General features: G+C 44.0%; 1 protein-coding gene across 4 annotated transcripts; it reads right to left on the bottom strand.

Moving 5' to 3' along the window:
* Positions 1-65: 65 nt before the first annotated feature.
* On the bottom strand, positions 66-16,120 carry vamp2 (vesicle-associated membrane protein 2). 4 transcript variants are annotated; one of them, XM_061803263.1, is made up of 6 exons: positions 15,866-16,102; positions 15,347-15,648; positions 11,456-11,555; positions 11,188-11,346; positions 7,777-7,828; positions 3,565-7,628 (listed from the first exon to the last, which is right to left on the bottom strand). In XM_061803263.1, coding segments are annotated over exons 2-6 (330 nt in total). In that variant the 5' UTR covers positions 15,349-15,648; positions 15,866-16,102; the 3' UTR covers positions 3,565-7,611. The 4 variants fall into 4 exon arrangements, with proteins under 4 accessions (XP_061659248.1, XP_061659247.1, XP_061659246.1 ...); XM_061803262.1 differs by having other exon boundaries at positions 15,347-16,102; XM_061803264.1 differs by lacking the exons at positions 3,565-7,628; positions 7,777-7,828 and adding an exon at positions 66-199 and having other exon boundaries at positions 15,347-16,120.
* Positions 16,121-16,483: the final 363 nt, after the last annotated feature.

The raw sequence follows: 16,483 nt of genomic DNA, 5'->3' as shown, positions 1-16,483 counted from the left end.
ATAGGCTGATACAGTAAAACGAATGAAGTATATCCTTGTATTGTGTCTCCCTGAACCCCAGGATGTCCTTTGGCTCCATCCAGAATCTGAGCCAGAGGGCGTCCGATTCTCCCCTGCTGCAATCCACCAAGACAACTCTGACACTGCAGCCGAAGAGTTTTCAGGGATGAGTCAAGCTTCTGGTCGACACCGCTGAGGCCTGCGGGAGGGAAAACTCTTCCGATAAATGCTGTAAAACCAGAAACTTTCACACACTGCTGACCTACAAGCACTTGATCAGAGTCTGGAACACCAAAGGCGGCTCGCCAATAAAAACACGAGGCACAGTTTCCACAGAGTCAGTGTCTCCAATTACATGTGGCGTCTTACTTAAAAGCACCCCCCCCCCCCCCCCCCCGATTTTTTTTTGACTTTACAACCTACCTGAAATTATTTCTGCTGCGAAAGAAAACATTTTAAGAGGTTTATTGGAGATACAAATATGTCCTGCCTTCACTGCTCAGCTGTTTGCCTTTGAAGTGAAGTCTTGATAAGAGACAGCAGAGGAAGGAATGCACTGATGATGACATCGCAGTGTACCAGTGCGTGCATGCGTGTCGCGGGGGCTTTCGTGACCTTTACACACATGGCAAGGTGATCTGTCCAGAGTTATGTATCTGTATAGCCGTTTGGGAACCGCCGTATGAAGGAAAAGAAGGCGAGGCTTCATTTATGAGTCGTTTCTCTCGTTTTCTTTGTGTAACGTCACGCGCTCCCCTCAATAATTATTCTTGAATCAGTGCCGAACCTACGCAAGTCCCGACCGAGTACGACAATCACTCCTTTATAGTGTCCTCAAACATCCTTCCTTCAGTCTTGGTGTCTCGGTGCACGTCGAAGGCTTTTAGGACTCACTAGTCCGGTTTAGCTTAGCTCGCCAGCCGGCAACAAAGAGACACATTTGTGCAGTCAGATCATCGCAAAGTATCGTTCAACACAGATCAAGTGTGTCAAATCATTCACACGTAGCTATGTTATGCGAGCGAAGAACTGCTAATTCATTTATATGAGACATGTATTGAAAATCAAATATAGGGCTCTTACCTTCGTGCAAACATATGTGTTCCGGTTGATATTAGATGGATTGAGTTGACGATGCGGTCTTCCACAAAGTTTGATCCATCGAAGGCATTTTTCGAACCGGGTCTTCGGTTTTGGAAAGGGTACGAACGGAACTCCACCGACTAGCCTTTCGGGATACCCGTCGTCACTATTACAAAGTCCGTGACTACACCTCTTAACCATATATGTTGTTAAAGAAACCAAATACGCGATAAAACGCCAACAGAAGCTATACTGCGGGTCCCAAAAAGGGGCGTGGTCTATGCAGATCTCTGGCCTCTGATTGGTCAGCGACGCGGATTGCGCAATTTCTACGGAGGGGTCAATTGTTCCAGTGTTCGGTCACTGTGGTTCTACTCAAATTCTCTGTGCAGATGAAAAAAACCCAAAGCCTTTCATTTCTGTCAAGACATGACAGTAGGCAATTTTCCACCGTTTAATTAAGTAGAAATCTTTTAGAAACTGATGTTTTTGATCGTCTAGGAACCAACCAAAAACAAGAAAGCAATTTTGGTGTGGGCCACATTGTGAAGGTTTTCCTCAGGGAGTCTTGAAGACTATGCAAAGATTTAAAATCCATTAAAATTCAAGTATTCATAACCAAATCATTAATTTTCTCGATTTCATTGTTACATATGCTGTTAAAGTGCATGGAAGGTCCTCAATGCACCTTTTTCCAAAGATTATCCAATTGTGTGCAGAATTCGAATCTGAAATCCATTATGAAGGAAACGTTTTTATTTTTCGATTATCGGCAAAAAATGATCGCACATTGCTGGATTCCCCGTAAAAAAGACAGAAAGGAAGCGGAAACAGCCGAGTCAGAATGTAACGTCAGAACCGGGGACAACAACGGCAAGCATTGGAATACATTGTAAGAACGACGATGAATTTTCCGATGTTTCGAGCGACGAACATTATTCTGAAGGGTCCCACGAAGACGCTAAGGAATACGAGCTTTAGAAAGGTGTTAAATGTGATCAATTTGTGCAAGTTAGACAGCGCACATGTTGGAATGCAGACGAAATAGGTAGCCATGAAGAAAGTGCAGAACACGCAGGGAGCAGGATATGCCTCGTGTTAGAAACTGGTAGACTGGTAAGCATCTGCGAAGTTCTTGTTTGGTTTAGTTTGTCATCAACTGATAAATAGTAAAGGCTTCCATATGCCGACTATACATATGAAGTTCTCGGTCCAAGTAAAATTATGCAAATGGCGTCGGCGACCACACAGCCGTTCGCTGTACGGCGCGATGGATCTGCCTACGCTTGTATGAGAAACTATCTGCAGTACGATATGTTCATTTGTCGTGACGTCAGAAGTCAGCCACACCCCTTTTTCCAGAGATGGGAAACTAGGTCAACGTTTGCGGACTTTCATTCGCTGATATTTTCGCTTATAATTTTTGGGTAAAAACATCGAAAAGGTTATGCATTTTAGGGTACAGTTGAATATATATTTTCATGTAGATGAGATCATTTGCGCTAGAAATTAGACATTTCATACACTTTAACAGCAACCTGAATTTGAAATGAAAAGTCACGGAAAATTGCTGCAAACACATATGAGGCACAAGACAGAGCAGGCGTCGTCTGTCTGTAGTTGCCTATTTGCACATTTACTGACACCTGGTGGCTAAAATCAAGAGTTACAAACCAAACCTGGGAGAAGAAGTTGAGATTCTCCATTGACCAACTTTTATGTCTTTTACATGACAGTCAAAACAGAAATATCACACACACGTTTCAATTGACTTCAAAGTATTAAATTAGGGCCTTTTAATTGACATATTCCGTCGTGTGAGAAGCAACAGATACATAGCTTAAGTCTGCCTTCAGCTATTTAGAAGAAGAACATTTACGTCACCTGCCTGTTAACTATATGTTACATGTTTTTGTCCCCCCCCGGCATGCACCTGACGATGTCACGAAGACGACAAACATGCGGCAGCATACTGGTTCAGCGTCACTTCATTCTATTTCAGAAAGTGCAGCGTGATTTCTGCTCACTGGTTGCCGGTTCCAATCCCACTGGAAAGTAATGAATTGACATTCATTCCATAATTTTGTTTCCACGAGGATTCAGGATTCCTCCGACATCCCACAAAATATGAAAGTTGCGCACGTTGTCTCAGACTTCCTACGGACGTGCAAGCGGTTTAAGTATTGCGGCCTTTCAGTGTGCTTCTATTTCAGTATTTTAGGTCATGCGACCCACACCATACACACGCTGTGAATAGAGCCATTATGAGGCCTTTTAAGTCCTCGGGCATTGCCATCAGTGTCATGACGACGCCCAACGCGCCTTTTCGAATCATATGGACGCCAGTACACTTGTGTGTTGATCACAGCTGTGTTTGTATTTTAAGCCGTGTGTGTACGTAGAGTTCAGTTGGGTCATTCCAGGTTATATTTGAATCCCTTGTGTGTCACATATCGATTAAGGGTTAAATTCAAAAAGGGATAAGTTTGCAACAAGAAATTTATAATTATTCAAGGACATCACATTGCATTTGATCAAGATTTTGCACACAAAGAAGCACCTATAGCCACAAGACTGTTTTCCAATATACATATATTTTATGATGTTCATCATTATAAGACATTGATAGATTTACACTACAATTATTTTATACAATTTAGCTTTCCATTCAGTTTCCTCTCCCTTACATTGAGCCAACCTTGCTAGTGTCTAATCCCATTTTAAATGACAGCACAACAAATCTACCAATAAATAAAAGCTAAACAAAAAGTTAGAATGCAATCAAACTGAGAACATTGCCCATGTTCCTCCAGTTGGGTCCCTCCAGTAAGACCAGACAAACGGGGGCAATGCAGAAGGTCATGCCAGAAAACCCCTCAGTCCCGTACAGAAATGAAAATCTCTCTTCAAAAATAAACACATTTTCAACACCAAAAACATATACGGCATTGGAAGGATACAAATAGCAACTGGATGTAAACAGCAGAATTCATCTAACCTTTCTGGAAGGGAGAAGGAAGGGAAATACTTTTCCTCCATGTTGATTTCAGTCATCTTTACGTCTACCAATCTGTGCTTACCTAAAATTCAGACATTGGGAGTTTTTGATCAATGCATACAATAAATAAAGTAAAAAAAAAAGACAAAAACCTTCCCATTTATCCTGCAAAATATGGTAAGCCATCCCAGTGACCATTCAGAAACTCAATAGGTTCCCTCCTAATGCTACACTCGCCCCATTTGCGGGAGACGTTCCCTACACGGTGGACGTTCGGGTTTGTTTAGCACTGGAATGCGCATACACATTCTACGCACGATCAATATGCTTATTTCAGGCTTGAATTACAAAAATCACAAGCAAGTAAAAGCAGTTAAAAATGCTGAACTGCTTCACTGGCATCAACCCTTTCAGATCGCCCACAAATGAACAGAGTGTAGCTTCAATTTAAGATAACTGAACACTTTACAAGGACGGCTTCAGGCAATATTCTAACAGACTGTAGATGTGCTTCCCCCCCCCCCAAAAAAAAGGACGGCGACAACAAACACAAAGTGCCACGATGCTAAAACAAGGGGCACGTCACACCAGACCGTAAAGCACTCGCTTCAATTTCTCCATTGTGATCAAATCGCTTGGTAATCACAGGACAAGAGCTGGAATTGGAGAGAAAGCGTGTCCTACCCCAATCAGTAGTGTCAGGTTACCTCCACAGCGTGGTGAAGTGCCATTGCTCAGAATGTTTTTTTCCCCCCAGATTTGTTGTTGACCAAAACGCTTCTTTCTCCCCTTTAAGACTTCAAAAACAAAAAAAAAAAAAAAAAAAAGGTCCCCTAACCCTCAAAACACGTTTATATTACAACACAACGCAACTTTTTGTCCAAACGTTATAGCTCATTCAATGTTTTGCACTATGAAAGTTGGGGGAAACGGGCAACGAAAACAAGGTTGTGCTATTATCCGTTAAAGGATCTGTGCCTAAAAATTAAACACGCTTATGTTTCAACTTGAATGCACAAGATGAGGATAAAGTGATGCGTGGGGTCCTTAATCGGAATGGCATGCTCACTGACTGGCATTGCAGGAAAAAAAAATAATAATAATATATGTAAATATATATCCTACAATAGCAGATGGGAAGATTAGGGATTAGGATTTTTTTGGGGTACACCTTCCATTGTTTTTGAGGGCAATCTTCAGCACAAACCCAGACATCAGGTCTTTGGTCATCTTTTGTTCTGGTTGGAGGTCACTCTTAAGAGGTGAGCTAGGCGAGGGGCTTGGGGTGTACAGGTTAGGGGGCACGGCCCTCAGAGCTGTCGTCACCTTTACGCACACACACTTGTGTACTCGGGGGGGGGGGGGCAGACAAACGTGCCTGTACTCGAGATTTAAGCAGCCTAATCTGCAAGGATAAACTGAGGATATTCTTGGGGTAGAGCTATTCTAAACACACATCGATGAACCTGCACACACTCACAGAGTAGGACTCTTAAATCACACTAATGAGCAAAGGTGGTTGAGTTACCCCTTCGGTCGGCAACATAGCAAAGCTAACAAGGCTACTTCTTGAATACACTTTTAACGTGAACTGTTGCAGGTTATGACGGATAATTCCTGTTTTCTAAATCACTTTGAACTAGGTTAGCTAAAACTACAGCAAGTTGACCGCTCGTCCACTTAGTCATCAGGTAGCCAAAGACGCCGTCCATCCAAGACCAAAATATGAGAAGTGTTTTACAAGATGAGACAGAAGGGTGCCAATCAGACTGAGGAGTGCAATTAACAGAAGAAGCTCCGCCCTCACCTTGTTGCTTGGCAGTGTTTAACACACCCATCTGAATTCCATGCAAACACACAAAGATGCACATACCAGACAGATGTACAAGAACATTTGCTGTTACCAGCTGCAAACTTCCTCTTCACCTGCCGGTTCCACACAAAAGACACAAGAATGAAAATAAAATCTATTACATTTACTGATACATACCTGTAGGGAAAACCACTTCAAATACTCTGACAAGGAATGCTTTGACATTTGGGGTTTTCCCTCGTCAAATTTTCAAGTGTAAATTACCGGCCTTTAAAAAGCAAAAACAACATCAGGCTGAACTGCTGTTTGGTGTGCTGTGGCGACTGCACGTCTCTTTGGGCCCGGTTTCAGCCCGACGGGAAAGCGCCGTCAGAAACAAGTTGCTCTTGTGCATTTTCATCTTCTTTTGACTTACTGTGAGTAAAAGTAGGTATTGAGATTTTTTTTTTTTCCCAATGCGTGTAACAGGCCAATGACAGTTAAACTTAAAGCAGAAGATTACGTTAATTTTAGTTAGTGGTGGTGCCATTTAAAAGCTCGTAGCGACCTATGCAATCACCTGTTTGCACTAGCTAACCTCACGAGCAAAACGGAATCCTATTCCCGCCTCCCACCAACTCCCATCATTTTCATTCCGGTCGATTCCAAGACCGACTTCCGCTTTTAGTTTCAGCGCACGCTTAAAAAAAATAATCACATGTGCTACAGCAAGAGCGTTTGCACTAGACTGCAATGAAGGAATGTTTTCGAAATAAGACACTACGTAATATTAAAAAATAAACAAACACCTACAGACATTGGTCCAACGGTACTACGGCAGTTTTAAAACGATCGGGCATTCAAGCATGCTGCAAGACTCGAACGGGAGAGACAGCCGGAGAGCTCAGGACACAACAGATAAAGAGAAATGTGGGAGGGGAAAGACTTTTAGAAGAGACTCAGTGGTCAGATTTGGAGGACTGGGAATAATTACAAGGCAATAGTTGGACAAGTCATGCATTATTTGGTGCTGAGCAGTACTTGTGAGCAATAGCAGAGACCTGAATGAACTCGGAAGTCATTTCAACCTGCGATTGCAAAAGATTTCGAAAGAACCTATTCAGTTGTGTGGCTAACTCCGATTGATGCCACTGTGCAGAAATACGGCGAAAAAACAGTAAGCAGGGGGACAGACCGATGATTAGAACATGCAAGATACGTACTCGGATTAATAGGCAGTAGTCGACGCTGAAGCATACAGAAAATTAATACAAAAATTAAAAAATACAAAATGCACGCACACACACACACACACACACACACACCTACAAAACAGTATATGTATATATATATGAATAAAACTCTACAAATGACTAGTTATAGATCAGCCAAGTAACAATTCTCATTGCCAATCACTGTTTCCTTATCTGTTGTTGCATCATCACAAGTGTTTGGCTCTCGCTACGGCAGGTTTGAGAAGCCGAGAGGAGCCGGAAGGGACGCGGGCGGTGCCGCACACTCACAGGACGAATATTTGACAGGAAGGGGTCCAGAAGCCGGTCGGGGGAAATCAGGGAGCCCTATACGGCCCTGGAGGGTTTTCGGGGTGTTAAATGGGAGGCCAAATCGGGGAAGAAGATACATTAACTCGTTATGTCTAATTCCTTATGTTGTGAATTTCAGGGTTCCTTCTGAAGCAAGGACGCTGGGAGTGGACTGGGGTAGGAAGTGACTCTTCTTAGGTGCTGAAGTACACTGCAGGAAGCAAAAAAAAAAAAAAAAAAAAGACATATCGCATCAACGTCTGTTTCTACATCTGCTAACTTACACTATATTCCTAACTGAATGTGCCGAAATATGAAAAGACATTAAGGATTGCTGTGAGTTTAAATGGAACGCTCACCGATAATGACAATGAGGACAATCAGGCATATCACACCCAGGATAATCATCATCTGTAGGCAGGAGATAAAAATGCTGATCATCGTGTCACATGATAATACGGTTATTGCATTCCATTTTACACGTCTGAATTTATTTATTGTTTCATCTTATTTTTCATTTCTTTTTACTTTGCTTTTATGTATGCACTGACAAGGAGACGTTCTTCTATTTCCTTGTACAGTATGGAGGACAATGAGGAAAATAAAGGGCCTTCATTCATAACATGTGCAGACAGACGCTCATGCTAACAGAAGAATGTTTGTGTTTCAAGTGGAAATTAACAGCACTTTCATTCAATTCAATTCAATTGTGACAAGGACTGAACAGACTTACATAAAACAACTGTTGCTGTCGAATGGAAAACCTGTACGGCCAAATGTGGTCCATTTCACGTGCTTTTCAAAAATTAATTAATACTGTTGATCTGTCACAACGTCAATGCAGCCCTATGGGGGGGGGGGGGGGGGGGCACAAGCCAGTACAATCTCTAGGCCGGTCCTAAGCCCGGATAAACGCGGAGAGTTGCGTCAGGAAGGGCATTGGGTGTAAAAACGGTGCCAAACAAATGTGATCGTTCACCTAAAGAATACCAGACCAGATCGGTCGTGGCCCGGGTTAACCCACCGCCCACCCCCCGGCACCGTTAACCTGCAAGGCGTCAGTGGAAATTCAGCTACTGTGGGTCACAGACGAAGAAGAGGAGGAAAGCAGATTCATCGGCAGAATAGGAATGCACAAAGGCTGCAACTGAGTGGAGGGACTTTGAATGTTGGGACGATGACAGGAAACGCTCAGGAGTCGGTTGACACAATGATCAGGAGAAAGGTTGGTCTATTGGGCATCCAAGAGAGCGGGTGGAAAGGTGGTAAGGCGAGAAGGGTTTCAATTGTCTTACTATGGACTAGATGGGAAGAGAAATGAAGTATCGGGTTAGGGTTAAAGGAAGAGCTGGCTAAGAATGTCTGGGAGGTGAAAAGAGGATCAAGACTGAGTGATGAGGCTGAAATTTGAAATTGAGGCTGTTACGTAGAATGTGATTAGCGGCGAGGCCCCACAAGTAGGACGTGACCGAGCGTTGAAAGAGAGGTTCTGGAAGGAATTAGCATGATTAGTAGTAGGAAGTAGCTCTGAACATCCCAGGCAGAGAGAGAGGTGGGATTGGCGCACATTGTAATGGGCATGTTGGTGAAGGAAACCGTGACGAATAAGTACGGCATCCAGGAAAGGAACTCTGAGGGACAGATGGTGGCGGACTTTGCAAAAACGATGGAAATGGCTGTCGTGAACACTTATTTCCAGAAGAGGCAGAAACAAGAGCCGAGGGAGAGGCACGCAGGTGGATTGCATTTTGTGCAGACGATGTCATCTGAAGGACGTTACTGACTGGACGGTAGTGGAGAAGGCAACTCGACAGCATCGGATGGTGGTGGGGAGGAAGGTTAAGAAGACAAAAAGGTAGAGCAGAGAACCATGTGGCGGAAGCTGAGAAAGGAAGAATGTTGTGGCGCCTTTCGGAAAGAGGTGAGACAGGCTCTCGATGGACAGCAGAAGCTCCCGGTAGACTGGACTACGACAGCCAAGGTGATCAGAGAGTCAGGCGGGAGAGTACTTGGTGTGTCTTTTGGTAGGAAAGGGGAGAAGGAGACTTGGTGGTGGAACGCCAAAATACAGGGAGTCATACAAGGAAAGAGATTAGCAAAGAAGAAGCGGGACACTGAGAGGACTGAGGAGAGCCGTAAAGAATACATCGAGATGCGTCGTAGGGCAAAGGTAGAGGTGGCGAAGGCTAAACAAGAGGCATATCATGACATGTACACCAGGTTGGACACGAAAGAAGGAGAAAAGGATCTCTACAGGTTGGCCAGACAGACGGATAGAAATGGGAAGGATAGTGTTGACTGGTGCCAATAGTGTGCTGAACAAACTGATGAAGGAAGAAAATGAGAGAGAGAGAAGGAAGAGCAGAAGAGGAGAGTGTGAAGGACCAGGAAGTGGCAATGAAATTAGTAAGGGGGAAGTTATAAAAGCACTGTAGAGGATGAAAAATGGAAAGGCAGCTGGTCCTGATGACATACCGGTAGAGGTATGGAAGCAATTTGGAGAGATGGCTGTGGAGTTTTTGACCAACTTATTCAACAGAATATTAGCAGGCGAAAAGATGCCTGAAGAATGGAGGAAAAGTGTTCTAGTTCCCATTTTTAGGAACAAAGGGGATGTTCAGAGCCGTGGGAACTATAGAGGAATAAAGATGATGAGGCACACGATGAAGTTATGGGAAAGAGTAGTTGAGGCTAGACTCAGGACAGAAGTAAGTATCTGCGAGCAACAGTACGCTTTCATGCCTAGAAAGAGGACCACAGATGCATTATTTGCCTTGAGGATGCTCGTGGAAAAGTACAGAGAAGGTCAGAAGGAGCCACATTGCGTGTTTGTGGATCTCGAGAAAGCCTACGAGAGAGTACCAAGATAGGAACTGTGGTACTGCATGCGGACGTTTGGCAAGGCGAAGAAATATGTCAGAATAGTACAAGAACAAGGGTGAGGTGTGCCATAGGTCTGACAGAAGAATTTAAAAGGTGGAGGTGGGACTGAATCAGGGATCAGCTCTGAGCCCCTTCCTGTTTGCTGTGGTAATGGAGAGGCATGAGGGCACTTGTTGCTGGAGGGAGATGCAGGAGATTATCTTAGATGGGCAAAGATGACGCGCTGTGGCGACCACGAATGGGAAAAGCCCAAAGCAAAAGAAGAAAATGGGTCCCAACTTCGTCTGTTACTTTTAGGTTCAAATGACCCACTTTCAAGTGGCAAAAACAGCTCGAGAATAGATGTACTCAAAATGTCTGGGAAGTGTTGTGAAACTCCCCCTCTATTCTTGTTCTGTGGAAGCTGTGCAAAATATTTGTTGCTTGAATTGGAAGTCCATACCGTTTTTTTTTTTTTTTTAGGACAATTGTGGGAGAAACCAGGTTACGATTTGAGCATGTAAGTTTTGTTGAAATCGATCCCTGTAATGCTTTGTTGCAGAAAAACTCGGCAACCGCATGGAGGCACGTTTGCATCCAGATTAATGTCGGCCTAATACATGGAGTTGGTCAGCTGCTGGTTTTATTTCGTTCATCACTCGTGGCTTTGGGGTATTGAAAAAGAGTTTGGAAAGATGACGAAACAAAGACATTTGCTTTGGTGACGTCTTAACAACTTTAGATACTGCCGGAAACTTGGCGTGAACACCAATTGTGATGTGGAAAGCTGGCGGTCTGTGAAGTCACTTTAATTGATGGCTGCTTTAAAAAAATACCTATGTTTTTTTTTTTTGGGGGGGGGGGGGATGTATATGTTGCTCATATTGAGCGTGTGCACTTGTCCTCACCTTAGCGTTCTTCCACCAGTATTTATTTTTCAGTTTTGCAGCACTGGTCTCAAACTGAGAGGCTCCAGCCTGCAGAGCGTCAGCCCTGTCATCCAGTTCGGACAGCTTCTGATCACGCTCCAGAACCTTATCCACGTTTACACGCATGATATCCACCACCTGGCGAGAGGACCAATAGATTACAATTTCAAAGATATCTTTTATTGTTTGGGTTGGGATCTGTAGGTGGCAGTGTTCAATCAATGCCGCGAAAACTCATTGTTCTGACCTCGTCCACCTGTGCCTGTGTCTGCTGGAGACGGCGGTTGCTGGTGAGGTTGGGAGGAGCCTGACTCGATCCCTCTGCAGGGGCACCAGCTGGGGCAGACCTAATTTAAAGGAACAAATCAAAAAGAGTCTGTAGACACGCCGGAAGGAAAAGAAGAAGATGCCAAACCCCCACAGAGTCACTACGTTTCATGAGAAATGCTCACCTATTTAAAAAATAAATAAATTAAAAAAAAAAAATGAAAAAAAAATTTCTTTGGCACCATCTGGTGGCATTCTGGTGCCAAGCAACTTTGAGCTGATGGATGGAGCTTAATTTATTCAAGCTTTGTCCAACAGAATGATAGTGCTTTGCCACCATTAGGTACCTCCGGACAATTACAAACCTTTTGAGAGGGTGTCAATTATTTGAGTCCTGTCGCAAACAGAGACACGCTCAACATTTACCTTTTGCGTCTGTCGAAGCTTACTTATCAAGCTTTTTTCTATGCCGCATGGCCAGTTCGAGGTCGCGAGGAGCTGAAGCCGAACCTCGGTGACGTCAGATAACTGGAATATTTCAATACTAAAATATAGTCATTGTGGTTATTCCAGAATTTTCAAATGCAGCTACACAGAAAATAGTCGGATATTATCACTTGTTGACAGAAATTGAAGCGTGGACATAAAGCACTTAATGACGTTGAATGGTCTCGATTTTCCTGACAGGTGGCAAACACAATTTGTGAAGGTTCAAAAGTTTTATCTGTATTCTCGATTCACAAGGTGGTGGTTAGGGTTGAAAATGTCGGACCAGAAAACACGGCAGTATTATATGAAGAAGAGAGCTTGGCTGATGAGAATTGAAAGGTTTGATGGTTTTCACGTCAGGCTGACAGCAATTCTTCATTTCTAATACAAAGCTTTCTGGGGCAAAAAGGTTCAAAGGCAAATTGAGTTGGAACTTGATTTAATTTGAATCTCACATTTTATTAGATTTACAGGACAACAGTTTTACCCTTTGTAAAGCAACCGCACTGCAAAAGTCGGTGTTTGGTATTGTCAGTGTTACAACATACTTGTTCCGACCTCTTCACGCCGTCTCACACTGTGAGAGGAGCCTGTGATTAGTACGACAGTTGATCCAAAACGTATCGCTCTCACGCACGCACGATTGTGTTCCTACATGTATAATTAGTGCAATTAGAGCCAATACGATGCAGCATGAGAACAGAATTCAAGACAGGATGAATGTGGTGTTGAAACAGGGAAACAGCAATTGAGATAACGCATAGAAACTTCAAGAAGAAATGTATGGTTGAAAAGGACAAGAAAATACAATATCCAAAAATCGGAAGTTAAAGGAAATAAAATCATCGTGGACAGGGAGTGTGTCTGTCTGTCCGTGTGTGTGCGTGCGTGCGGTGGCACAACTGGTTAGAGTGTTGGCCTCACAGTTACCAGGACTGGGGTTCAAATCCCGCCATCATCCTGTGTCGAGTTTGCGGGTTCTCCCCGTGCCCGTGTGGCTTTTCTTGGGACACTATGGTTTCCTCCCACATCCCAAAAACCGGCATTCATTGGAGAGTCTAAATTGCCCTTCGATGTGTTTGTAAACGTGACTGTTGTCTGTCTCCGTGTGCCCTCCGATTGGCTGGCAACCAGTTTGGGGTGTACCCCGCCTCCTGTCCGATGACAGCTGGGATATACTCGGGCAATCGCGCGACACTTGTGAGGATAAGCGGCAAAGAAAATTGCTATAGCAAATATACATACATGCTCACAAACAATGCCATCTGGTGGCATCTTGGCGCTAAGCAAATGTGTTGCTTTGAACGGGGGGAGCTCCCTACAGACACGCCACTGTCCATGTCTGACAGAATGGAATTAAATTATTAATCAAACACACAGTTTACCAAATAGATTTGATTAGATTTGTTGATGTCCACACTCCATAACAAATAAATACATGCATGCATTCATACATACATACATACATCCCATAGCATCCTGAGCTAATGACTCGGGCTTTTAACTCCATGTGCGGTGGCGGTGGGAATCAAAACTGAAAGTGATGCCTCATCACAAATATGAGTTGTGACAAAAGCTATTCCCGAATCGTGACACAAAACTGTGTATAAAGGTCACCTGAAGACCAACAGGCAAAAGTAATCCTTCAACAACATCAAACCCTATTGGATAGTTGTCCAAATGGTCTTGTCGATCTTATTTCTGGCAATCCGAAAGGGTGATGGAAGTGATCAAAGAATCCCAATAAATCAATCCATGTTGACAGTAGACATCCACAACGTTTTCATTTTTTGTGTTTTTATCGTGTACTCCACTGGTGTACAGTATTCCCATTTTCACAGGCAGTCAGTCACATCTGGTAAATTTACTATTCACAAAATTGTCATTGTCATATTATAATTACACGCAAGCAGTTGTTTTTCTACCACAAATTCTACTGAGATCCGATTTTCTGATGAACAGCAAGATCATCAGACCTTCCTCTTTGTACAATCTCCAGCCAAAATTCACATTTGCTCCAAAGGAAACTCCATTTTCGGCATTCTTTTTGGGGCTTTAAAAAGAGTCTATTCTTGATGAGTTCATAGCTCTGGCAAAGCTTCCATAGATGTATCCCGTTTTATAATACACCAGTAACGGCTTTCCGGGCGTCTTGGGTGCGATGCGTGACTTCAGCACTGGAGAGAGACCATTTCAGCACTGAACAGCACCACTCCAGTCCAGTCCAGACCAGACCAGAATTTTTTGGCTCACTATTGCCTATTGTGACCTCTTCGACAGTGTATTCCTTTCAATGAACACAAACACGACCTTGGTCACTTGAAAGTTAAAACATCACGTTTCACGGCCTATAAACACCGAGGCGGACAACATCAGCAGCGGGGAGGTTCCCGCACGGGGGGCGTGGAGGGGGGGAATTCAAGGCAAAAATGGTCACTTGCGATAGAATTTTGATCATGGAGGATATACCAACATCGACAGGCGTATGAAGATGCAGGGGCACGACTATTCCTCGAATGTGGAGCTTCGTGCCATTTAAACCAATGTGAAAGCTTGACTTTGCCATTTTACCTTTATCCTTCACGCTTTCACTGCGCTCAGAAACACTCGTTTCTGGCTATTAAAAAAAAAAAAAAAAAAAAACAATACAAGAGGTGACACGTTGTGATGATTAAAAGTGGAATGTAGTGCTGTATAAAAGGAGTTTGCCGTTCAGCCTCATGTAAGCATCGACAGAGGCTAGGCTATTCGACCGGCCGACAACCCCCTCCCGCAGGTTGCAAATATCACGTCAAACCAGGCCCAGGCCTCATTTTCAGCTCATTAAAAAAAAAAAAAAAAAAAAAAAAAAATTCTATTTGAGCCTTCTTTTCCATTTGTCAACCAATACTCCTTGGGTTACACGGAAAAAATGGCCTTTGGTCGCACAATTTATATATATATATATACATATATGCCCTTGATGCTTCAAGAAATTTGCACCATCGTCACCCATCACCCAGTAAGCGTTCTAAATTGGCAAAAAGATGATTTATGTAAAGAACTCGAGCCAAATGGATAGATTCTTGAGCGTTGGTGTTTAACGATACAGACGATGTCCTTTCAAGCGAAACCGGACCAAACTGGAAAAGAATGCGTGCGCCCCGGCTGCGGTTAGCAGCACGAGAAGAGTTCAAAAGATATACACGACTCGTCCGAACAACCTCAAAAATAGCGTGATTAAACCCAAACACGGTGAGACGGAACTCTTTTATGTTCGCTCTCCATTCGCAGACTGCTGCGAGCGCTTCCAACACACGCACGCACGCACGAAAGCGCGATGGACGAAAAGAGCCTCTCGCCGGCATCTTTCCGTGGGAACGTCAAAACACGCCATACTTACATTTCGGTGGTAGTGTTGACGAGACAGCTGCGCTGAAATCCGGGCTGGAAATGTGAGCGCGTGCTAAGTGGCCGGCAGATGCTTGCGGCTTGTTCTCGGGTCCTCGTCTCGAGCTTGTGGCACCGTGCGAATGCTTCGGCTTAGCCTGCCCTTTGCCTGCCTGCCTATATAGCCGCCGAGGAGGGGCACTGCTATGCGCCCACCGCCCAGATATGGCCCCCTCGGCTGGTATCAATTCCACTTTTTCCTCTTGCTACGTGGCGGTACCGGGAGACGGTTACTGGACGTGGCGAGAGACAGAGCTGGAATGAAAGGAAAACGAACACTTGGGATTAGCTGGACAAAGCTGGCTCGGTGACGTCAACTGTGTTAAAATGGGCGGCGGGGGTCTTCCAAAGGAGCTCTTTTATCACTCTTGCCAACACCCTTCTTGTCCATACATGTCAACATTCGCCTCGTGGGTGTGTTTTCCCACCACGCGTATGAAATGTGATGCTTTGAGCGGGGTTACAATCTCACATAAAGAAGCTTCGTTTCCTCGTCTACAAAATGGCGTAGCACGAGAGGGGGCGTGGCCAGCAGAGCAGCACACCGCCGATGCGGTCCAACATGTCCAATCCACCTGAAAGTTGCTTCACTTATTCCCATGACCAACATCCGTCGTGCTTAACTTGATTCTATATCCTTGAGATCCAGTTCAAGGTGCGTGTCCTCACTAGTAAGACAAGTCAGCGCACGACTAAAACGGCTCGAGGCCACGACCACTCGTCCCCCCACTAGTGTCACTTTTAACATTGTGCGTGTAAACCTGACTAGAAAAGTGTCACGCTGCCCTAGCAACCCGACTTGGCCCAACTTATAAGCATGTTTCATGGGCTAATAACCTCCGAATCCATTCAACATACCAGTAGAATACAGTACAGTGGTCTCAGCTATTTTCAACCCTCCCACATTTTTAAATAACAATAAAGAACATGTAAAAAAAAAAAAAAAAAAAAAAAATCCTTCCATTTTCTTAGCCGCTTATCCTCAGATAGGCTCCGGCACTCCTGTGAGGATGAGCGGCTCCGAAAAATGGATGGATGGACTTCTTCTGAAAACTTGACTGAATTTAAACTGTGCTCTTAGTTTTATTTA

This window comes from Syngnathoides biaculeatus, chromosome 18 (assembly GCF_019802595.1).
Source record: "Syngnathoides biaculeatus isolate LvHL_M chromosome 18, ASM1980259v1, whole genome shotgun sequence".
NCBI classification, from domain to species: Eukaryota; Metazoa; Chordata; class Actinopteri; order Syngnathiformes; family Syngnathidae; genus Syngnathoides; species Syngnathoides biaculeatus.
The sequence above is the reverse complement of the archived record's forward strand: the minus strand, read 5'-3'. Positions and strand labels throughout refer to the sequence as shown.